The sequence below is a fragment of the Micromys minutus genome (assembly GCF_963924665.1).
Source record: "Micromys minutus genome assembly, chromosome: 22".
In the NCBI taxonomy this organism is placed as follows: Eukaryota; Metazoa; Chordata; class Mammalia; order Rodentia; family Muridae; genus Micromys; species Micromys minutus.
The window spans coordinates 25,508,542-25,532,929 of NC_137957.1; the positions used below are offsets into that span (position 1 = coordinate 25,508,542).

General features: G+C 35.7%; 1 protein-coding gene across 1 annotated transcript in view; it reads left to right on the forward strand.

Moving 5' to 3' along the window:
- The window catches only part of PTPRQ (protein tyrosine phosphatase receptor type Q), a gene marked incomplete at its 3' end in the record, with an annotated part of 172,944 nt that overhangs the window by 68,034 nt on the left and 80,522 nt on the right, over positions 1-24,388 (forward strand). The window contains exons 20-25 of the mRNA XM_080935336.1: positions 873-1,041; positions 3,023-3,316; positions 3,559-3,834; positions 4,221-4,372; positions 8,089-8,230; positions 9,824-10,093. Of these exons, the coding sequence (XP_080791462.1) occupies positions 873-1,041; positions 3,023-3,316; positions 3,559-3,834; positions 4,221-4,372; positions 8,089-8,230; positions 9,824-10,093 (1,303 nt within the window). The remainder of the gene's footprint in view (positions 1-872; positions 1,042-3,022; positions 3,317-3,558; positions 3,835-4,220; positions 4,373-8,088; positions 8,231-9,823; positions 10,094-24,388) is intronic.

The following is a 24,388-nucleotide window of genomic DNA, read 5'->3' on the forward strand; positions in this document are numbered from 1 at the left end:
AAGAATGTGCTTCTGTTTTAATCTCAGGTGTGGAGATTTGGGGCTGCTTCAGAATGTGGACAGCAGCTGATAGAGGTTTGCCTCAGGCTCTGTCAGGGGCTTGATTCTGTAAGCTGCAGGTAGTTTCTATGATTACATGACTTTTGAAGCTCTGGGCAATTTTCACAGAATATATGAAATGCTAGGTGGCCCGAAAGGTGGGATGTAGCTATTGGCTGTTGCTGATTGCTATTGGTCATGGTTTGTTAAGTAGTCCTGAGCAAAGAAGAAACAAGGAGCAGTTAGATAACCCAAAGGTAAAGATCAAGCTTGCTTCAAGGAACTGACTCCCCTAATCAACAGGAACTAATAATAATGTGGCCCCATTTCTGCCCCCTGACTTTTTCAGGGATTTCTTTCCTTTCCTCTCGATTATGTTTCTCTCTTATGTAGTGTTGGGAGGGGGAAAAGAAAGCAACAATAGGGGTGGAGAAGGGTAGAAGAAAGAAAAACTCACAAAATAGTCACAGTTAGCTGCAGGTCATTCTTAGCTAACTTTGTGCTTTTATTTAAATTTATTATTTTAATTTAGAATTGCATATATATGTATATATATATATATATATATATATCGCTGTTATAAGTTCAGGGCTCTTTCTTTTTAATATTTTATGTATCGGTTGATCTTGTTAAAAATAAAAACTGCTACCACCTATTCCACTTTTGAAACAAGCGTATTCCAGTTTAGTTTTTTATGATAACATCACTTTATGTTGTTTCTCCTAAAAACTGAAATATTAAAACAATAGCAGTTTCTGGTCAAAAACTGTGTTGCAACATCTGTGCATTTAATAATTCACAGTCTGAGTTATTAAAACATATTTATCTTTCAGAATTTTACACCTCTTCAAGTAACCATGGAGTCTGGCAATGGGACAGTGTCTGCAAGGATATATAAACTGGCCATATTCAGCTACTATGCATTTTGGTTAACAGCGAGTACTTCAGTTGGAAATGGGAATAAAAGCAGTGACATAATTCACGTACACACAGACCAAGACAGTATGTAAATGAACATGTCTCTATCCTTAATCAGAAAAATTAAAAGTCCTGTAGCTATATGAGGAACTTCTATTTGTGTGCACTGATACGAAAATCTATTAGACATATTTGACTACTTCTCCTAGGAGCTTAGTCTTGTTTAAATTCTTACAACTATTATAGTTTATTCTACTATTTCCCACTATGATATCATTTCCACAGGGCTGACATAATAAATACTAACCATTTGCTGTGAGCTGAGAATTCTTCACTGAAGCATTTCTTTTTTATAAGCACTTTGGAGTCCAGTGCTTTTCTAGGACTTTACATCTAATGTACACGAAATCTCATTTCACCATTTTGTCCTGTTATAGCATCCTATAGAAGACCCACATTTCTGCCCATTATACTCAATAGTACTTACACATTTAGACGTGTAGATAGAAGAAAGTCGATCGGCTAATATAAGCATGAGAATAGAATGCTTACTTTATCCTTGGTAGAGAATAACTTTTGAAGGACAGGCTCAACACTGACTCTCTTGTTACCTACTCATTAAAATCTTGTTGAGTCTGTTGCTTTGAGAGATGTCACAGTCATACAGAATGGACATGGGACAATACTCCGACAAGCCTGAGTGACCTGTGTCACATGCCACCTCCTTTGTTTCTCAAGTTGCTTTAAATGAATCCCCAGCATCTAATTATCCTTTCTGATTTGAAGTACACGCAGAGATTTGTGAATCTTTTTCTGTCGTTGTATCAAAAAAAGCAAAATATCTGTTTTAATTAAAACATTTTTTGTTTTGTAGGTAGCTTCTTCAGACTCCTGTTTATACTGAGCATTTACAAAACACTTGATGAGATTTTTTTTTAATCTGTTTCAGTTTTATTCTTCAGAAAGCAATGGAAAGTGGATCACCACTCATTTCCCATGTGGCTTCTGCTTCCACTTTGTTTAATATTAAAGATTTATTTCTTTTGTGTTTGGGGTTTTGCCTACATGGATGCCAGTGTATAGGGTGTTGGGAGTTGAGGCCAGGAAAGGATATGGTACTCCCTGCCTCCACAACTGGAGTTACAGAAGGTTGTGAGCCATCATATGGTGTCTAGGAACTGAATCATGTCCTCCTGAAAAGCAGGAAGTGCTCTGAACTGCTGAGCCATCTCTCCAGCCCCTGTACTTTCTTTTCAAAGATCTTATTGACAACAATCTCAATATTTACTGGCAAAAATAACTTGGGTAGTTTCCCCCACAGAATATAATTGTCATGTGAAACTCTGCAGTTGATGAATGTTTAACAAAAACTCTTAACATGTTGCAGTCAATATCATTTCAGACACCTTTTAATTACAGATCTCTCCCAAGACCACTACAACCCGTAATAGTTTACCGATTATAATTGAAGCACCATAAGCAATAACGATTTACTTTTCATTGCATCTTCTGGGACTTTGAATTCTATATCCAGCCAGTTTGATCTCTGAAAATTAAAATTTCATAAGTGGAATAATTTCTTAAAATACAAATGTAGGTTGGTGTTTTGTTGGATAGAGATGTCTGGCTACTGGAAATCAGAAAAGCTTAGCATTAAACATTCTTACTGCAAACATGACTTTGAGCAAGTCTCTTACGTACTCTGAACATCATTCTCTGTATATTCAATAAAGGTGATCTTTGGAATAAGGAAAGTAAAAGCATTATTTATATAATTTCTAAACCGTTTATTCTGTTTAGAAATATGTGTTGCATGTAAACACTTGCAATCCCCATGTGGTAAGAAAGGAAAGTCGGGAGAATATGATACTAGCATAATTCTTCCATGAATTGTTAAGAATGACAATTATTTTGAATAACTTTATACGCATATGAATATGCATTTATCTTCATTTAAATAATGTGCCAGCATGAGCCTGTGATGGTGTTTGAGAAATTACACTCATTTGTAGTCTAATAGCTGGGATAACTGAAGGCTCTATGTTCTAATCGTTATCTACCTCAGTACCTGAAGGTCGTGTTGGAAACCTGACTTTTGAGTCCATTTCATCGACTGCAATAAACGTGAGCTGGATGCCACCATTCCAACCAAATGGACTCGTCTTCTACTACGTTTCTCTGAATTTACAGCAGAGTCCCCCGCGGCACATGAGACCACCTTTGGTTATATATGAGAACAGTATATATTTTGATAATCTGGAGAAATATACTGACTATATATTTAAAATCACTCCATCAACGGAAAAGGGATTCTCTGAGAACTATACTGCCCAGCTTCACATCAAAACTGAAGAAGACGGTAGGAAGGACCCCACCATTGCTTATTATGTGGATCATTATTGTTCTTTGTTTATATTGTGTTAAAAAACAGTACTTATCATTATTTTCTCAAGTAATTATCTTTTCAATAGATGTAGTAAGTTCTAAGTGACTTAGAATTAAAAGTCTGCTCTTGAAATTAGGTCCAATTATATTTGAAGTGTCTTCTTCACTAATGGAAATTTGTTTTTGTCTCATTGACATTGTGTTTTTCTTTTATAGTTCCAGACACTCCACCAATAATCAACACTTTTAAAAACCTTTCTTCTACCTCCATTCTCTTATCATGGGATCCCCCATTAAAGCCAAACGGTGCAGTACTAAGTTACCATTTAACTTTACAAGGACCCCACGGCAACCACACTTTCGTCACTTCCGGAAACCACATAGTCCTGGAAGATCTCTCGCCATTTACCTTATACTGTTTTTTTGCTGCTGCAAGAACTATGAAAGGACTCGGTCCTTCCAGTATCCTTTTCTTTTACACAGACGAGTCAGGTAAGCCAAAAAAACTACGCTGCTGCCAGTGATTTCTCTATTCAGCCTGTGCTCTTCGTTTTTTAAGGGACAGCCTGAACAATGAAGAATGAAGATCATTAGGTCCTGTTTGTAGCCAACTTGCAGCCAGTCACCTACTTGCTGACCGTTCTCTTTCTATTTCCCCAGTTCAAGCTTCAGAACTACCTGTTCTGTTTAAAGCTATTTTGAAACACGGGGTTGTAGATATCAGAGCAGTGTTCCTTATGGGATTTGTTTGTAGAATTACAATATGTGATTATTTTGTAATTCTTTCTGAATTAGTTTCTTCAAGGAGCTAGAATCAAGATAGTATTTCTGTGTTACACATTTTATGAACACAAGTTTTAAAATCTGTTTCCCTGCAGCGCCATTAGCACCTCCCCAGAATTTGACTTTAATCAACTACACTTCAGACTGTGTGTGGCTGACATGGAGCCCAAGTCCCCTTCCTGGCGGTATTGTTAAAGTATATAGTTTTAAAATTCACGAGCATGAGACTGACACTGTATTTTATAAGGTAGGTTGATTATAACAGCAAATATTTACTTCAGACACTCAGAAACTGAATTAAAATGTTCTGAGCTGCAGAAACAATGAGCTGCCGATTTAATCAGGAGAGGGGGCATTTAGAGAAATAGCTTAGTGGTGGGGTTATTTGTCGCTTGTGTACAAAGCTCTGGATTTGACCCCCAAGCGCTGCAATAATTAATTGAACAATGATAATATTTATTTAAAAATCCATTTTCCTGAAAAACGGGATGTTTCTGGAAAATATAGGGAGGCAATTGATGTTAAAATTGAATACTTCCTGGACCATTTTACCTATACGCAAAACTTTTACATTACAAGACTGAAGTGTACTGTTTAATTAATGCTAGGAAACATGCAATAATTTGTGTGGCTTATTTAAAAGCTACTACATGACACACTTCTTTTTATTGGAAAAATAAGTATCAAATGAATCTTTTTAACTTTTTCATAAAAATGTTTTTACACTGATCTTGTGGTAATCATTCTAGATGACATGTGCTAGTATACCACCTGGTATTTTAGAACAAACTTTTATTCTTCGACTTTCCTCGGTAATTTATTTGTAATCCTCAAGATCTCTCCATTCTTTTACTTTTTTTTAGGATGTAGAGTTAGTGATAAACATGCAAAGATTCAATAAAACAATGTATCTGAAGCTCAGGCACATGAGTAGTATCATTTGATTGCCAAAATATGTTACAATTGGTTAGTATTTATTTAAGAATGTTGTCTTTTATGACACCAAATGAAGTCCTGGGATATTTTATTTGCAAGAAGAATGCAAAATACAGAGTTAACACTAAACATTGTAGACTTCATAAGTTATTTTCATGGTATATCAGGGTTCTAGAATGTGCAGCTAACAAAGTGAATAGCAGAAAATCAAAAGCAACAATTATAGCTCATGTAATGTATTGTCTTCAGGAACAATGTTGTATTGAATTTAATATATATCTGGAAGGTTATGCATTATGTAACTTCCTGAAAGTTGAGTGGTTCCCAGGACTGTAGTGTCTGTATTAATGACACAAGCATGTAGACTCTTATTATCTATTCAAAGTTTCAGCTCAGAGCTTCCTCATAATTTTGGATTTCTTGTGTAGGCTGCAGAAAACATTCACAGGAGAGAAATAATTTTCATGGAGTAATCCCACCCTTATGATTACTTTGTATGTTCACTGGAGTATACATGTATATATACTACCTAATTTTCATAGAATGATGATTTTTAATACAAACACTTTAACAGTAAAGGCTGATATCCAATGACCTGGTTTGAATCTTTTCATGGATATTTACAGTGATGCTTTCTAGAAGTTGCTTATCCTCTTAAGATTATTTCCTTTAAATGAAGAATTAGAATAAAAAAACTTCACATATTAATGAAGAGTATAAGGGTGAATTCATATAAAATACTTTAAACAATTCCAGGTATATAATGAATTCATTAGCAATCATTGCACAGATTTAAAAAAAAGAACAAAAATTCCCTTTACTGTTGTGGTAGCTTTGAGCATGAAAGAGCAATATACTGTTGCCTAAATACAATTTCAACATCTTTAAACCTTCATTTTTCTATTATGGTTTTTCCATTAGTATTTCGTTAGTATCAAATCCACAATTTTATGCCAGAGATTAAGTATATAGTTTTAGAGCAAGTGGCTTGTCCTTGTTTCTTATTAATTATTTATTTACAGCCCAAATGTTGCTCTCTCTCCCTATACCCCCTTCCAGAGTTCTCTACCCCCATCTGTACTCTCCTTTGCCTCTGAGAGAGTGTTCCCTGCCCCCTGGTCTGGGCATTCTCTCCCACTGAGACCTGACAATGCAGTCTTCTGCTACATAGATGCCAGGGGTCTCAGACCCACCTGTGTATGGACCAAGTGGTTCTAATGTTAAAATTCCACCACATTTGATTACTTATGTTTGTCATTATTTTCCAATCCTTTATATTTTCCTTCAAGTTCCTTTAAATCTGCACTTATGTCACCTGAATCTCAAGGATTTTGTTTACTCTGCTGGCTGTTTTCCCTCTGTCTGGCTTTCCCTGATACTGTGTTTATGTTTTTATCAAATTTCATTGCCAGGACCAGCTTATGTTCCTTTTCATTCTTTTTTTTTTCCTGTTTCATTTTTTTTTCTGTCCTCAATGGACTATGGCTTTGTGGAATCCAATTAGTTTTAGAGCCACCAGTGTCACTGAAGCTTCATCTGCCCACAATGGACAGTGACATCACTTGGAAAATGGGTCACTCTGATGTGCTTCAAGAAGTCATTTGTTCAGTAAAAAGCTTTTAAAGGGCTTTCCTTTGTGTAAATGTGTCCAATTGCCAATAAACTAATTTATTGCATTGAATAATTAAACTCTCAAGTTCATCCATTTAGCTGCCAACTCGTTCTTCTAAATCGATATAAAGGTGAATTTGTGTTGTGCCTAATTTCTTCTTAGAAACACATTTTGTGAACTTTTTGTAGTTAATATAAAGTTTTCTTGCTGACAGGGACCATGGTTTACTAGTTCTTATAATCTATAGACCATCTGTCAACATGATTTGCAAATAGTAAGTGTGAATAGGAAAAGGTGGGAGAGAACATGTCCCGGTAGGTTTAGTGACTTCCTGGAGATTTTTTTTTTTTAAACAAGTAGATTTGAGATTATAGTTACATTTATCCCTTCCTGTTCCTTCCTCTAAACACTCAGATATAGTGAGTGTCCTGATCTTATCCAAATTCATAAATTTTGTTCTCAGCAATTATTATTGCATGCATATGTGCCTGTGTATATAAACATATATTCCTAAATATACCTGCTTTCCATGAAGATGATTTTAAAATGAAACTCTAGAGTTAATATCAGTGTGGGTAACTTGGGACTTTGGATGGCTCAGTGGCACAGCTAGTAAAAGTTCTTGCTGCCAAGCCTGACCACATGAGTCCAGTTCCCAACCATTTGGTTAGAGAATAAGGCTGATTCTCACAAGGTGACCTTTGACCTTTATATAGCTCCATGGCTGTTCCAGCCTCTACATGAGTGCATTAGCTTGACCTCTTATTTTCATTAGGCAACATTTTCACATAAATTTTCTTATTATTGATGGGAAGTTTGTCCAAAAGAAAGCATATCTGTTTTTGGTGAACTATCATCCCTTGCTGATTTTCTCCTTCACTTTCCTAAATACTTTATCAGAATAGAAATTTAGGAGATGTTTGGCATCTGTAACTTAAATTTCATGGAGGAGGGATTGTATTTGTCTGTGGCTTTCTTTCCTCTGGCTATAACACTGAAACTGATAGATGAGTAAACATATACAGATATGTTGGTAGAAATCAGGAAATATCAGAATGTGGATTTGAAAAAAAATGATTCCTATTCACCTGCTATAACGTAATTAAATTTGAAAATTTAACTTTAGCAAATTGAGAGGTAATTATAATCATATGATTCTAAAACAGCAAAATAAAACCTTCAAAAACAACAATTATGTTGTTCTTCAAGATGAAAATGGAACCCATTTTATCTTTGTATCATAATTTCTTCATATCCCCAAGTACAAAATGTTAATAATTATTTTAATTATACATAGTCATCAACTCCTAGGTTAAATGTAAAAAAAAATGTAATCAGGATATTCAAATATATCTGTTAATTACAAAAAAGTATTTAAAGGTGCCTTGTGGCTAAGGATTTATTTTCTTTTTCAGAATATTTCAGGTTTTCAGACTGATGCCAGACTTTCTGGGCTGGAGCCTGTCAGTACCTACTCGATTAGTGTGTCTGCATTTACCAAAGTTGGGAACGGCAATCAGTTCAGTAATGTGGTGAAATTTACAACCCAAGAGTCTGGTTAGTCCCAATTTCTGCCTCTACAATGTGTGTTCTCATATTTAAGACTTTCACCATTCCTCTCTGTTTAATGACAGAGATATCACTAGTGTTCTGCTCAAAGGGAAACTGAGTTCCAGTGCTGAAGGTTAGGTTGGGTTATATTTGAAATCCTATATATGTATTGATACACATATATTTGCATATAACGTTTCCTTTGGATCTGAGAAGGACAAAATAAAAGCATGGTTATTTAAGAAAATAACAAGGTGGGACTTCATCTTGTGGGGCAGTGAAGAGAAGGAAGAAGTCACTTTTAATGCAACCATTTAAGTGTTCATGAATGGTGACAATGGTTTTTTTTCTTCAGGAAGGTGAACTGGAATATTGAAGAGGTAGGAGTCAATGTTGCCTTTGTACTTCAAAGCATCCCCTTGTAACATGAAGTACTAATAAGGCCCCTAGCTGGTTGTTTTTGCAGCAACTGAACCTCAGAAGCACAATTGTATGGGCCATACCTAGACTTTGTGTAGGCCATGAATAATTCTCATTTATGAATTACTTAATGGTGGGTTAAACATGCCTCTTTCATTACTAACTCAGTCATATATTTAAAGATATCCCTTTTTTTTCTTTTTAACAATAACTTCTGAATGGCTGAAAAATTCTTTTTCTTGTCAGTTTATAGTAGCTCTGAATATATTTTTATTAATGAAGATCCACACTGAGACGGATGCTAATGATGCTAAGTCAGTAATTTTCCCATGAACTTACAGACACTTGAGAATGTCTTTCTCAGCATGCCCGCAGATATGTCAAATCCCTAGTATTATAGTGGATAAGGTTCAAGCTTTGCAATCAGTGTCTGAATTAGAATCTGATCTCTGTGGCTTGGAGGTTGTGTAACCTTGACAAGGACTCAGGACTCCGTTGAGCTTTCTACCTTCAGCTGAAACACACACACACACACACACACACACACACACACACACACACACACACACACACACACACACATTAGCTGCATCCACTGCAGATGTGGTCCAAAATATTTGAAGATGGACCCCAGAGGATAAAAGTTATTTTTAAGTAGATTGAGAGAAATGTTAGTAGAAAAACCTGAGAGCCTTTAAGCAGTCCTTCTAACTGCTTCTAAAATAGTTCAGGTTCTTTCAAAGACCTTCAATAAAACACCTCTGCTTTATCTCCTAACACTGTTGGGCCTGAAATAGTGACAGTAGGACATTTTGTGTTGAATAATGTTCACTAATAAGTAGTAAGAAGGTTGCACAGTCAGGATTAAGGAAGCTGGCATCTGTAGCTGCCTAGGTTTGAGGCCAATACATTTCTGACATTATGAGAATGTGTTGGCTGCTTGGACCTATGGACGCATTCCATTAAATGCTCAATGATATAAGCATTAGCAATATAGTAGAGAATGTGGCCCATGAGTCATTTATGTTAAGAACTTTACGCATATGTTGGAAAAGTTGACATTTTGAATTTGTAGTTTTTCTTTGTTTGTAGGATCTCATCTTATCTCTTGGCTGCATAGTTGAATAATTCACTAAGTGTCTACAGATTTTAACTTTGAGCAAATGTTTTCATCTTAAGTTCCAGATGTTGTACAGAATATAAAATGTGTGGCACGTGACTGGCAGTCAGTATCCGTGATGTGGGACCCACCGAGGAAAGCAAATGGAATAATTATTCACTATATGATAACAGTTGGAGGGAATTCTACCAAAGTCTCCCCCAGAGACTCCACATACACTTTCACAAAACTTCTTGCCAATACATCCTACATCTTTGAAATTAGAGCATCAACTTCAGCTGGTGAAGGCAATGAAAGCAACTGTAATGTCAGCACACTTCCTGAGACAGGTAACCAGTGTGGAATGATTGACTACACTGTAGTAGGTGGTTAATAACCACAGGATAGGAGAAGCTAACCCCACACAATTAATACACCTGCAGTAGATGACTAACAGGTCAGTAGGTAACTGGGAAAGTGATAAATTACATGGAATAGATAACCACTGGTAGTATGAGACATGTTACTAGTTTTAAACAAGCAACTTATATAAGAAGGGTAGCTAACCTGAGATGGTTATCTAAGCTGAAACAGGTAAATAGGGTAAAATGGGTAACTGGATTGAATAGTTTGTTGATATGAAACAGGAAACTTCAAACACGTAATTAGCCTGGCAGATCTAACAGGAAATAGTATGAAACAGGTCACTAATTTGAAACGTTTAGCTATTTGTCGATAATACCATACATTTGCCAACAGTATTAACACAGGATGCTTATTTTTGCTAATATTTCTATTAGTAGGTATGCCTATCTATGTTTATGTGTATTTGTATGAGTCTAGAAATGCATGTGTGAGTTCATACACTTACATACAGACTTGTGGGTGCGTATGGACACCTGAGGCCGATACTGAAAGATTTGTTTGATCACTGTACACCTTCCATATAGAGTCATGATCTCTCCTTAGTATGGCTTCTGTAACTAACCAGCATACTCTAGAGATCCCATGTCTCTTCCACCTTCCAAACTCTAGATTACACATAGGCCACCATACCCAACCAGCATTTCTATGGATTCTGAAGATCTAATACACTGGGGTATTGAGCCTTCACAGGGCCAAGGACCTCTCCTCCCATTAATGCCTTACAAGGAAAAACCTCCACTACATGTGTTGCTGGAACCATGGGTCCCTCCATGTGTACTCTTTGGTTTGAGTCTCTGGGAGCTCTCAGGAGTCTTGTTAGTTGATGTTTTTGTTCTTCCTTTGGGCTTGCAAACCCCTTCAACTCCTTCAGTCCTTTTTCTAACTCTTCCATTGGGGACCCCATTATCAGTCCAGTGGTTGGTTGAGAGCAACCAACTCTGTGTTACTCAGGCTCTGCCAGAGCCTCTCAGGAGACAGCTATATCAGGCGCCTGTCAACATGCACTTCTTGACATCTACAATATTGTCTGGATCTGGTGGCATTATTTGGTATGAATCACTGCAGTCTCTGGATGGTCTTTCCTTCAGGCTCTGCTCCAAACATTGTCTCTGTGAATGTTTTGTTCCATCTTTTAAGAAGGATTGAAGAATCTCCTTTTTGGTCTTTCAACTACTTGAGTTCCATGTGGTCTGTGGGTTGTACCTGTGGTTATCTGAGCTTTTCTGCTAATATGCACTTTTTGGTGAGTGCATACCATGTGTGTCCTTTTGCAATTGGGTCACCTCACTCAGGATGATATCCCAAGCTTTGGTGTTCTAGACTTCTGTACTATAGTCCCACCTTATTGCATCAAAACGTCAGGTGCTGAAGTATCTGACTCTATCTAAGCATACTATGGGCATTCCCACATTTTAAATTTGTTGAAGTGCTGGGCTAGTGTATACAGGTATGTTTGAGGACAGATAAACAGCTTCATACATATCCAATAAGGGGTGGATAATTTTTTTCTCTGTGGGAGGAAGGCAGATTATTGCTAGAAGAAAATATTTTCACATCTAATATAGATAGTCTTTATTAGGAAACACCTGGTTAAAAAATGTCATAAGCAGTCTAGATTGGAGCCGAGTCTCAGAGAATAAGGAAGGAAAGATAAGAATTTTAAAATAAATGAGAAGTTTCACACTCTTAAAAACTAGGGTGACTGTTTTTATATTATGTATAGTTATGTTCTGAATTAAAGTCGCTGAAGAAAACAAGAGATGTTGAATTAATCGAGCAGAGGTACATCAAAACTCAGTGCACATTAGATGCACAGACACCTGACTTCAGAGTCCAAGTTATTGTTCTAATTATTTATTCAAGACTTTAAATAGATCTTAATTCTGCTTGCAAGTCTACCTAGAAGGCTAGTAAATAAAGATGTTGTTGCTCATTGGCATCTTGGTTCGTTTCCTGTGCTCCCATTACGAGAATTTGCTCCTCTGAACCCTGTGTCAGAATGAATAACCATGAAACCTTGCTCCACATTTCTGGAGTCAGAGTTTTTATATCATCACCCAGTTTGTTTATTTAAATGCATAGAATTGTTAATAATATACTTAATTCTACTCTTTGTTCTTTACTTAGACTGTGACTTGCTGGTTTTGTTAACTCAAAAATATTGGCTGAAGGAATTTGACATTTAGGTACTTTCCCGTTTGTAGGAGAAACAAATGACTTGTACTGTTCTGGCAGCTTTTCTTTCACTGCTGTGTATTTTACCCACATACCTATTGGGCAAAAGTAGAATTGTTTTCTCCCCATCAAACATAAAAATTCTGGTAATTAAGAAGAGCCATTCACATGAAATATTAATTTCTGCTTCAAAAGTATTTTTTATCTTTGAAATTAGATGTTGAGTCTAGTATATAATTGTATTTATGATTACAGTCCTCGTTAGGTATCTAATTTTTATCAGGATTCACATGAACTGCTTGTTGATGAGATGTTCCGAAGTGCTGGGAACTCATTGTTCAGATGGAAGCAGTTTTATTGCTGCCGCAAGTTTTTAATTTATGTTGGGAAATTAGTCACAGTGTACAGCTAGCTCTGTGTCTCAAACTCTGCTGTTAGTCCTGATATAAGATGAAATCAAATTTGGCTCATTCTTTTCTGCTTAGTGTTTGACCCTGACATATATTTTTTCAAAAGATCTTTCTTTTTTCCTCCTTCCCTACTTTCTCTCCTTCCCCCCACCTCTCCTCACTCTTTGTGTGTACATAAACACATGTGTATGAGTGTCAGAGAAGCATGTCAGTGTAAGACATGAGTGACAATCCTAGGTGTCCTTCAGCAGGTAAGTCCTATTTGTCTTTTGAGGCAGGGTTGCTTATTAGCATGGAACTTCCCGAGCAAACCAGATTAGCTGTCTACTGTGTCCATCCTCCTGTCTCTAGCCCTCAGCACTCTGATGACAAGAGCATACTGCTTTGACAAAGCAGATTTCTACTGAGGTTTTAAGGTAGCCTATAAGGGACTCAATATCATTATGACATTTTATTTCAAAATTTGTGTTTGAAACTCCCACAATGTCTTTTACCCTACTGCTCGGTTTCAGATGATAACCCAACCCCAATCTCTATCCTCTTTGATGCCTCCTCTGTCTGTCCCTCTGTCAACCCTCTCTTCTTCCTTACTGTTTGTAGTTTCAGGCAGTGGGAAAAATAGGAAAGTACAAATGCCATCTTCAAGTCCATTACTTGCTTGGGCCTCTGTACCCACTCCAGTAGACGTGAGTTGGGGGACACAGGGGACTGTATGAGGTATTCAGAAAAGAATGTGAAAAGAGTGCACTCATTGTGCTTTGAAATTTTTAACAATGCAATGTTTGACCTTCAGTGAATTTAGAAAATACATTCAGCAATTTTGCTTTGTAAGCAGGAGGAAGGAAGCTAACGAAATGGGGTTCATTGTGGAATGGTTTCTGAGCTGACTTTGGCCTGAGCAGTGTTGGTTGAGAACACCCCTCTGGCCTCATGAGCACCCCTAACTTAGAAATTTAGAACCTTACCTGTATTTATTGGAATTGCTGCTTCCCCCTCCCCATTATTTCATAAGATAAAATAGAAGACTTCGGTTCTGACATGAGAATTTTCTCATTAAAAAAACTACAGCAACTGTTACACTGATGAGGTTAAGTACAATTTTGTTCAAATATGGTTTGAAAACTTAGAAAAATAATTTGTATTTTCTAATCTGTGCTTGATCTATAAAACAAAAAGCATGATAGTCTGACATAAGGATAGCTATAAAAACACTACAGCATTCTGGGAAATGTTCTAATGTTCCTAGACATATTTTTTTTAACCTTGGATCAGTTCCAAAGGCCACTATTTGATATTTTCAAATAGTCTTAGGTATCAAGTTACAAATTGAAAAGTTTTTTTTTAACCTAATTTTTCAAAAGTGAATTTGGAAATTATACTATGTATAATTTCCCTCGACCTCTTTTACTCTAATATCTTTCAATAAGTGAACTCCAGGCGGCCATCTTGGCCTCATCCAAGCTCCAGCTTAATCCAGCTGTTCTTCTGGCTGTGTTTTCAGACTTATTTAGGAACTGGGGCATATCTTATTACTTAATTTTCCATCCCTGCTTTATGTAGCTGATACTCTTCCTAACAGCCTTGGCACATCAACCTCCTTCATTTTCTTGGTCTATTTTACTTCCAGTTTTAAGTAAGTTGTGTGTGTGAGTAAAAATTGGTTTACTACTTTCTTTCTAGAAGATAAACTACTTAAAGCTTTAAGAATTAATCTGTTGTTTTTATGAAATGATGGCCTGTACCAAGGACATTTAATAGTGGTATAAATATTCCTTAATGTTCAAAAATGGATTGAGTACAGGAATCTTTCAAAAGGAATGTGTTAATTTGGACTTAAATTAAAATCAATGCAATATAAGTGATTTGAACATATAAGCCTTAGAAATACTAGTAATCACAGTGCACTATTAAATTTCAAATACTAATGTTCTTTAGCTTACAAATTCGAGGAAGAATCTTATTTTCAGTGTATGATAATGCATGTTATCACCAATAAGATTCTTTTGGAATTCAAGTTGAATAAAAGCTCCATTTCTTAGTATATCAGTGTATTAGGACTATAATTTTAATTTCACAATGTTTGCTGCAACATCGAGCAAAGCTTGTGTTGATTCTGTGATTAGCGGCCTTATTATAAAGAGTTACCACCGTAAAATTTGCAGTATTAGAGAGAGATACTAAAAAATCTACGTGACATAATTAAGTCAATACTATTTAAAGGATGCATTAAAACTAGTGGTTACTTTTGTGGTTTGTTTCTAATTATATTAATTCTATTGTACATGTTTTTCTTTCTAATTTTCATTATAACTTTGCTTGATTGTGTCTCTGAAACAGAGTAGCTATAGTCCTGGCTGGTCTGGAATTTGCTACTTGGACCAGGCTGCCCTCAAACTCATAACAACCCTCTTCCTCGGCCTTCAGAAGGCGGTGAACACAGGCATGACCCAGCAAGCCTGACTTCATTTTCAAGCTATTTATATACAAGTACATTAGTGATATTTTTATATAAGAGTTTAATGTTTTTAGGTATAAACTCTAAATGCAATACACAGCTTATCTTTAAGATGTTATATATCTATATATAAATCTATATATAGACAACCACAGTGAAGGGAATTTGTACTGTAGTATTACAAGTCATTAAAGCAATGCACTTACTAAGTGGAAATATTTTGCATCCACCTACACAGAGAAACATAATAAGAGCCAAATTAAACATGCTATTTACTGTATGAAGCTCTTGTTAAAGACATTGTTCATTAAACAGTACCCTCATTATATGATTCTGCAGAAGATATATGTACTTATGTAAATGAATTATAGTTCCATGCAGAGATGATTGCATTTTTGCTTACTTATTTTATCTTTATGGTTATGAAGACTTATAATCTTGATTTTATCTTTGAATTATTTTTATATTAGAGTCAATTTTACGGTTTATTTCTGTAATATCCAGGTTATCTATTAACGTAATACTGGGTTCATTTAATTCATTGCATTTCAGTTTTCTGTCTACGAAATATACCATCACATTGCTTTGTGTTTCCTCTTAGAAAATACAAATCTTTTATCATCATGATCTGTATTATATTTTATACATACAATGTATAACTGGTTTCTATACATTCTATTACCTTTTGTGAGCTGAAGAGATGCCTTAACAAATAAGAACACTTGCTGATTATGTAGAAGATCCAGGTTCAGTTCCCACCATCCAAATAGCAGCTCATAACCATTTATCACTGCAGTTCTAAGAAGTCCTATGTGTTCTTCTCACCTCTGTAGGCACTTCATGCCTACAATACAGATACATGTATATACAAGCAGGCAAATATATGCACATAAAATGAAAATAAATGCTTATTTAAAATTTACCTTTCATTAATACCAGCTACATTATGTATTATATCTTCTTTAATTCTAGACTTTACCAATACATTTCTGTTCAGTTTTATCTGTACCTATGGTCAGTAATCTAAACTCATCTTCCAGTATTTCAGTGCCTTTCAATAATAAGACCACACCTTATGGTCTTTTTTTTTTAAATATGACTTTATGACATCATTTTTTTTCTATCAAGGATGATTTTCAGCTGGTGGAAGACTTTTGATTGCAACTTATATATGGCCATTCATATTCTAGCTGCTGGAAAACCTTCTATTGAACTTTTTCTGTTTTCATAGACCCTCTAGTGTGTTTTATTTTTGTTATTGTTTCAAAAATTATTCATATTTCAGTGTCTGAGATAAAGTACTTAACATTTTAGTTAATACATTTTAAAAGCAGATATTTACATGGCCTGGCATTTTTTTTTTTATAAAATACAGACCTGAATTTGAGATGTATTTTAGATTGTCCGGTAGCTGTTTGTATTTTAATGTTAATTCCACTTCCCCAAGAAGGGCTACCTAGTAAGGTGACTCCAACTGAACCTTCCAATTTTAATTAGTAAAATAAAGAAAGCCAGTGACTGGGCGGGGTGAGGGAAGTAGAGAGGGCTGAGAGGTTGGAGGAGGTCAAAGGATGGATTGGGAGGTGGTGGTGACATGGAGTTTCCCAAGGACCAGCTAGACCCAGGTGATATTGATTAGTGTTAAAAAGCGATGAACATTAAGGATTTTACAGGTCTAATATCTTGGATAGAAGGGCAGTTTGTATCTTTGTCTATTTGATGCAGTCTTGTTGTGCAGAAGGTTTATGGATTAACAGTTGAATATATAAACCCGTATGGAAAGCTACCAGGCTGTAGAGTTGTGTTTGTGGAATTTTGGGGTACAGAAATCCCAGGACAGAGGCAGAGAATGGTGGTAGGGAGTAAACCATCCAGGGAAGGGAGTTGCACAGACAAGTTGGGCTGTGGTGGCAGCTCAGACCTGACGCCAGAGGTGTGCGCTGCTTCATCAGGGTCAGATCTGAGGAATGAGACCTCAGGGGTGACAAGAAGATAAAACAATTAGTATTTTTTTTAATATTTACTGCAACAATGTACTTTTCTTTTTTGTTAACAACTTAATTTTAAAAACCAGTGACAAATGTACAGATTTTAAAAGCATTTTTGCATAAAACTATGAATACATTTTTGTCAGTGCTTGATGTTTTTAAAGGTTTGATAGTATTAACTGAAAACTTACTACTGTCAATGAGCACAATGTACATATAAAACAAAAAGTATCATGGACATAGAGTTCTCTAGGTGTGTAAAGATTAAACATAATGATTTTTAAATACCAAGGATTGCTACAAGGCTGCATTCTTAGCTTTTATATTATTAATGATTTAAGGTCTAGGTGTACCACACTCTGAGAGGGTGCTATATACTTTATTTATTTATTTATTTATTTATTTATTTATTTATTTATTTATTTATTTATTTATTTTATAAGAAGGACTGAGGCTTACATATTTTGGTCTTTCTTCCTTTTGAGCTATATATTGTCTGTGAGTTGTTTCTGGGGTGTTCAGAGCTTTCTGGGCCTAGTATCCAATTACCACTGACTGCACATTATGTCTGTTCTTTTGTAACTGGGTTACCTCACTCATGATGATATTCTCTAGTTCCATCCATTTCACTAGGAATTTTGTAAAAATCGTTGTTTCTAATAGCCGATTAGTATTCCACTGTGCAAATGTGCCACAATTTCTGTATCCATTCCTCTACTGAAGGACATCTGAGTTCTTTCCAGCTTCCGGCTATTATAAACAGGGCTGCTATGAACAGGATAGAACATGTGTCCTTGTTATATGTTGGAGCATCTTTGGGGTATATGCCCAAAAGTGGAATAGCTGGGTCTTTAGGTAGTACTATGTCCAATTTTCTGAGGAACTCCCAGACATATTTCCATAGTGCTTGTACCAGCTAACAGCTGAAACAAAAGTATAGGAGTATTCCTCATTCTCTGCATCCTTGCCAGCATCTGCTGTCATTTGAGTTTTTGATCTTAGCCATTCTGACTGGTGTGAGGTGGAATCTCAGGGTTGTTTTGATTTGCATTTTCCTGATGACTAGAGATGTTGAGTTTCCCTTAGGTACTTCTCAGTCATTCTATATTTCTCAGTTTAGAATTCTTTGTTTAGCTCTGTACCCCATTTTTTAATATGATTGTTTGATTCTTTGGAGTCTAATTTCTTGAGTTTTTTGTATATATTTGATATTAGACCTCTATCAGATGTGGGATTGGTAAAGATCCTTTCCCAGTCTGTTGGCTGCCATTTTGTTTTTTGACAATGTCCTTAGCCTTATATAAACTTTTCAATCTCATGAAGTCCCATTTATTGATCTTGATAAGCCATTGGTGTTCTGTTCAGGAAACTTTTCCCTGTGCCTATGTGTTCTAAGGTTTTCACCACTTTCTCTTCTAATAATTTCAGTGTACCTGGTTTTACATGGAGATCTTTGATCCACTTGCACCTGAGCTTTGTCCGAGGACTAAAGGAAGGATCGATTTGCATTCTTCTGCATGTTCAATGCCAGTTGAACCAACATGATTTGTTGAGGAGGCTGTCCTTTTTCCATTGAATGTTTTCAGCTCCTTTGTCAAAGATCAAGTAACCATATGTGTGAGAGTTCATTTCTGGGTCCTGTATTCTATTCCATTGATCTACCTGCCTATCTCTGTACCAGTACCATGCAGTTTTTAACACAATTGCTTTGTAATATAGCTTGAGGTCAGGGATGGTCTTTCCAGAAGTTTTCTTTGTGTTGAGGATAGATTTTGATATTCTAGGTTTTTTGTTATTCCAGATGAATTTGCAAATTGTTCTTTCCAAGATGACTATTTTTACAAAGTTGATCTTTCCAATCTATAAGCGCGGGAGATCTTTTAATTTTCTGAGATCTTCTTCAATTTCCTTCCTCAGAGATTTGAAGTTCTTGTCATACAGATCTTTCACTTGCTTAGTTAGGGTCACACAAAGGTATTTCATATCTTTTGTGACTATCGTAGAGGGTATCTTTTCTCTAATTTCTTTCTCAATATGTTTGTTATTTGAGTAGAGCAAGGCTACTGATTTGTTTGAGTTAATTTTATATCCAGCCACTTTATTTAAGTTGTTTACCAGATGTAAAAGTTCATTGGTGGAATTTTTGGGGTCACTTGTGTATACTATCAGGTCATCCGCAAATAGTCATATGTTGACTTCTTTACAAATTGTATTCCTTTGACTTCCTCTTGTTGTCTAATTGCTCTGACCAGGACTTCCAGTACTATATTGAATAGGTAGGGGGAGAGTGGGCACCCTTGTCTAGTCCCTGATTTTAGTGGAATTGTTTCACGTTTCTCACTCTTTAATTTGACGTTGACTACTGGTTTGCTGTACATTGCTTTTACTACGTTTAGGTATGGGCCTTGGATTCCTGCTCTTTCTAAAACTTTTAACATGAAGGGGTGTTGAATTTTGTCAAATGTTTTCTCAGCATCTAGTGAGATGATCATGTGGCTTTTTACTTTGAGTTTGTTTATATGGTGGATTAGGTTGATGGATTTCTGTATATTGAACCATACCTGCATCCCAGGGATGAATCCTACTTGATCATGGTGAATGATTATTTTGATGTGTTTGTGGATTCACTTTACAAGATTTTTATTGAGTATTTTTGCATCCATTTTAATGATGGAGATTGGTCTGAAGTTCTATTTCCTTCTAGGGTCTTTTTGTGGTTTAGGAATAAGTGTAATTTTGGCTTCGAAGAATGAGTTTGGTAGTATTCCCTCTGTCTTTATTTTGTGGAATAGTTTGGAGGGTATTGGTATTAGGCCCTCTATGAATGTCTGATAAAATTCTGCACTTAACCCATCTGGTCCTGGGCATTTTTTGTTTGGGAGGCTTTTGATGACTATCCCTATTTCTTTAGGTGTTATGGGATTGTTTAGATAGTTTATCTGATCCTGATTTAACTTTGTTGTCTGGTATCTGTCTAGAAATTTGCCCATTTTCTCCAGATTCTCCATTGTTGTTGAGTATAGGCTTTTGTAATAAGATCTGATGATTTCTTGAATTTCCTTAGTTTCTGTTGTTATGACTCCCCTTTTATTTCTGACTTTGTTAATTTGGATACTCTCTCTGTGCCTTCTAGTTTCTCTTTATCTTTATTGATCTTGCTTTTATCAAAGAACTAGCTCCTGGTTTTGTTGATTCTTTGTATGGTTCTTTTGTTTCTACTCGGTTGATTTCTGCTTTGAGTTTGATTATTTCTCATCATCTACCCCTCTTGGATATATCTGATTTTTTTTCTAGAGCATTCAGCTGTGCTGTCAAGCTGCTAGTGTATGATCTCTCTAGTTTCGTTTTGGAGGCACTCAGAGCTATGAGTTTTCCTCTTAGTACTTCTTTCATTGCATCTCATTGGTTTTGGTGTTGTGCTCTTATATTCATTAAATTCTAAGAAATCCTTAATTTCTTTATTTTTCCTTTACCATGTTATCACTGAATAGTGAATTGTATAGCTTCCTTGTGTATTATGGGCTTTTTGTTGTCTTTGTTGTTATTAAAGACCAGCCTTTGTACATGGTGATCTAATAGTATGTGTGGGAGTATTTCATTCCTTTTATATCTGTTGAGACCTGTTTTGTGACTGACTATATAATCAGTTTTGGAAAAGGTGCTGAGAAAAAGGTATATTCTTTTGTTTTAGGATCAAATGTTCTGTAGCTCTCTGTTAATTCCAATTGGTTCATAACCTCTGCTAGTTTTGCTGTATCTCTCTTCAGTTTCTGCTTCCATGGTCTGTCCACTAATGAAAGTGGGGTGTTGAAATCTTCCACTATTATTGTGTGTGGTGTAATATATGCTTTGAGCTTTAGCAGGGCTTCTTTTATGGATGTGGGTGCTCTTGTATTTGGAGCACAGATGTTCAGGATTAAGAATTCATCTTGATAATTTTTCCAGTCATGAGTAAAAAGTGTCCTGCCTTATCTTTTTTGATAACTTTTGGTTGAAATTCTATTTTGTTGTATATTAGAATGGCTCCTGCAGCTTGTTTCTTGAGGCTATTTGCTTGGAAAGTTTTCTCCCAGCCTTTTATTCTGAGGTAGTGTCTGTCTTTGTCTCTAAGATGAGTTTCCTGTATGCAGCAAAATTCTGGGTCCTGCTTACTTATCCAGTCTGTTAGTCTATGTTTCTTTATTGGTGAATTAAATCCATTGATGTTAACGGATATCGAGGAATAGTGATTATTGTTTCCTGCTATTTTTTTTTTTTTTGTTATAGGTTGAAGTATGTTTGTGTGTCTTTCTTCTTTTGGCTTTCTTACATAGTTATTTTCTTGCTTTTCCAAGGGTGTAGTTTCCCTCCTTGTGTAGGGTTTTCCATATATTATCTTTTATAGGGCTGGATTTTTGGTCAAACATTGAGTAAATTTGGTTTTGTCCTGGAATATCTTGGTCTCACCATCTATGGTAATTAAGAATTTTGCTGGATATAGTAACCTGGTCCGGCATTTGTGTTCCCTTAGAATTCATATGATATCTGTTCAGGATCTTCTAGCTTTCATAGTCTCTGTTGAGAAGTCTAGTGTAATTCTAATTGGTCTGCCTTTATATGTTACATGCCATTTTTCCCTTACTGCTTTTAGTATTCTTTCTTTGTTTTGAACATTTGGTGTTTTGATTATTGTGTCCAATCTCTTTGGAGTTTTTTAGGCTTCTTGTATATTCTTAGTCATCTTGTTCTTAAGAGTAAGGAAGTTTTCTTCTATGATTTTGTTGAAGATATTTACTGTGCCTTTTAGTTGCTATTCTTTGCCCTCTTCTATACATATTATCTTTAGGCTTGCTCTTCTCATTGTGTCCTGGATCTCCTGGACATTTTGTGTTAGGAACTTTTTAGATTTTTCATTTTCTCTGACTGTTTTGTCTATGTTTTCTATGTTGTCTTAAGTCCCGGAGATCCTCTCTTCCATCTCTTGTGGTTTGTTGGTGATGCTTGCATTTGTGACTCCTGATTCCTTTTTTAGGTTTTCTATCTCCAGGGTTGTCTCTTTTTTGTGTTTCTTTTTTATTGTTTCCAGTTCTGTTTTCAATTTCACTGTTTGTTTGGTGGTTTTTTTCCTGTAGTTCTTTGAGTGATTTCTCCTGGTTCTCCTGTAATTGTTTAAGGAAGTTATTTATGCGCTTCTCAAAGATCTCTATGATCATTATAAAATATGATTTCAAGTCTAGGTCTTGTTTTTCTTGTGTGTTTGACAGTCTACTTTTTGCTATGGTGGGAGAGCTGGGATCTGATGTGGCCAGGTTGTCTTGGTTTCCACTGCTTAAGTTCTTTTGCTTTCCTCTTGTCATCTTGTTTTCTGTGATTATAGGTGATCTTGTTGTCACTGACTGGCACCTGTCTCTCCTGTGGATCTGATGGCTGGTGGGCTCAGGAAGGAAATTGCTTCTGGGTAATTGGCTCTTTGTGGGCAAGCAGCGAGTTCTAATTTCAGTGTTTCAGTTCTGTCTTCAAAGGCTCAGATGTGGGAGCTCTTGTGAGGCTGTTCTGAGAGCTCAGCCGTCTTCTGCCCACAAGTCCTAAGTCCTAATGACCACACTTCCTGCATCCCAAGTACTCTTCATGTTCTCTTGCTGGATACTTGGCGGGCCTATGCATCAGGCTCACCTCTGGTCCTAGTGTAAAAGTGCCTGCACAGTTAGCTGATCTGTAAACTCAACGTTCCCTGTGCAGATTCTGAGTCCTGATGACAGAGATCCAGCCCTCACTGTGGGCCGGAATATATATATATATATATATATATATATAATATGAAAACGAACCTATGCATTTAAACTTATAACCTAATAAATTTAAGATAATTATGTAATGAATGTTATTGATTAAATTTAAGTCTGTGAAAAATTAATACTTGGTATACTGAAGTGTGATATGTAAAATTTTGATTATAATATTGAGGCATATATGTTAGTTTTAGCACACTGATATTTGTTGTAGTTACATTCCTGTAACTCACTATTTAAAATAGATCATATAAAGGTTTTAGACTACAGATTTTTTTAACGCTTGGAAAATTATGATGAGTTTTTATGTTTTATAATATACTTAGAAGATAAAAATTATCAAATAGTTTAGACATCTATTGGTTAAGATGTACAAAATAGTTATAAATAAAAATTATTTTATAAGCTGGTCAGGAGAAATTAAGCAAAACAACTAAAAGAGTTCTGCAAAAGAGGCTGGCTTCTAAAATGTGACACTCATGAATTAACATAAATTAACATAATAATTAAATTTTATATGAACTTTCATCTTCTCAGTAGAAAATGTAATTTAGTCCTTGAAGGCCAGGGAATATTTAAATCTGTATCAAGTTTTACATGATTATACAGAGTATTCAATTTAATTGTGACGAACATGGTTTTAGTGATACAAATAATTTATGAATAAAACAGTAATTTCCTAAATACCTTTGCCATTAATGTTGATCGCTTCATCACAGTTCAGTCATGTTTAGAAAATGTAAGCAAGCTGTGTGATTACTCCAGGAAACATGCCATAATGTGTTCAAATTAGTACCATCTGTGGATAGAAAGAGTTTGAGGTTTTTCGTCATTCTTAAGGAATGGAAATCTGATTCTCCATGCTAAAGTGAGTGTAATCCTCTTTGTATTTGTAACTCAATAGGGTGGTTGCCTTGAAATAGTCCAGTTGCATACACAGTTCATCAAAAGTGAAGATACTGGGTATGAATGAGGCTTTTGCTGGTCGCTGATGAGCATTTGTGAAGTTGCCCTATGATGCATGACCTGTGTAGAACAGTGTCTGTTTGGAGTCTGATCATTTCTAGCTCATCATTTCTAGTTCTAAATTTAATAGAAAGAAATGTGTGCTATATTTGATGCCACATCAAAATTAACAGACCATTTCAATAAGCTATAATCTATTCTCACAAATACATTCTGAGTACCCATATACCATCCAGGGTTACGTCTATGGGGCTGTGGAATGGTCTGCAACAGAACAGTACACAGCATATGAACATGTGTTTCCCCAACCCAAGGTAAGAAAACCCTATAACTGGGCTTTGATTCTTTGTCAGATAAAAGTATGGCTCCATATAAAATTCCCTTCTCTGGACTACTAGATTCTGTGAACCAGTAGTTTACTGAAATATTTATTCTGCATCAAATTTTGAAATTGAAG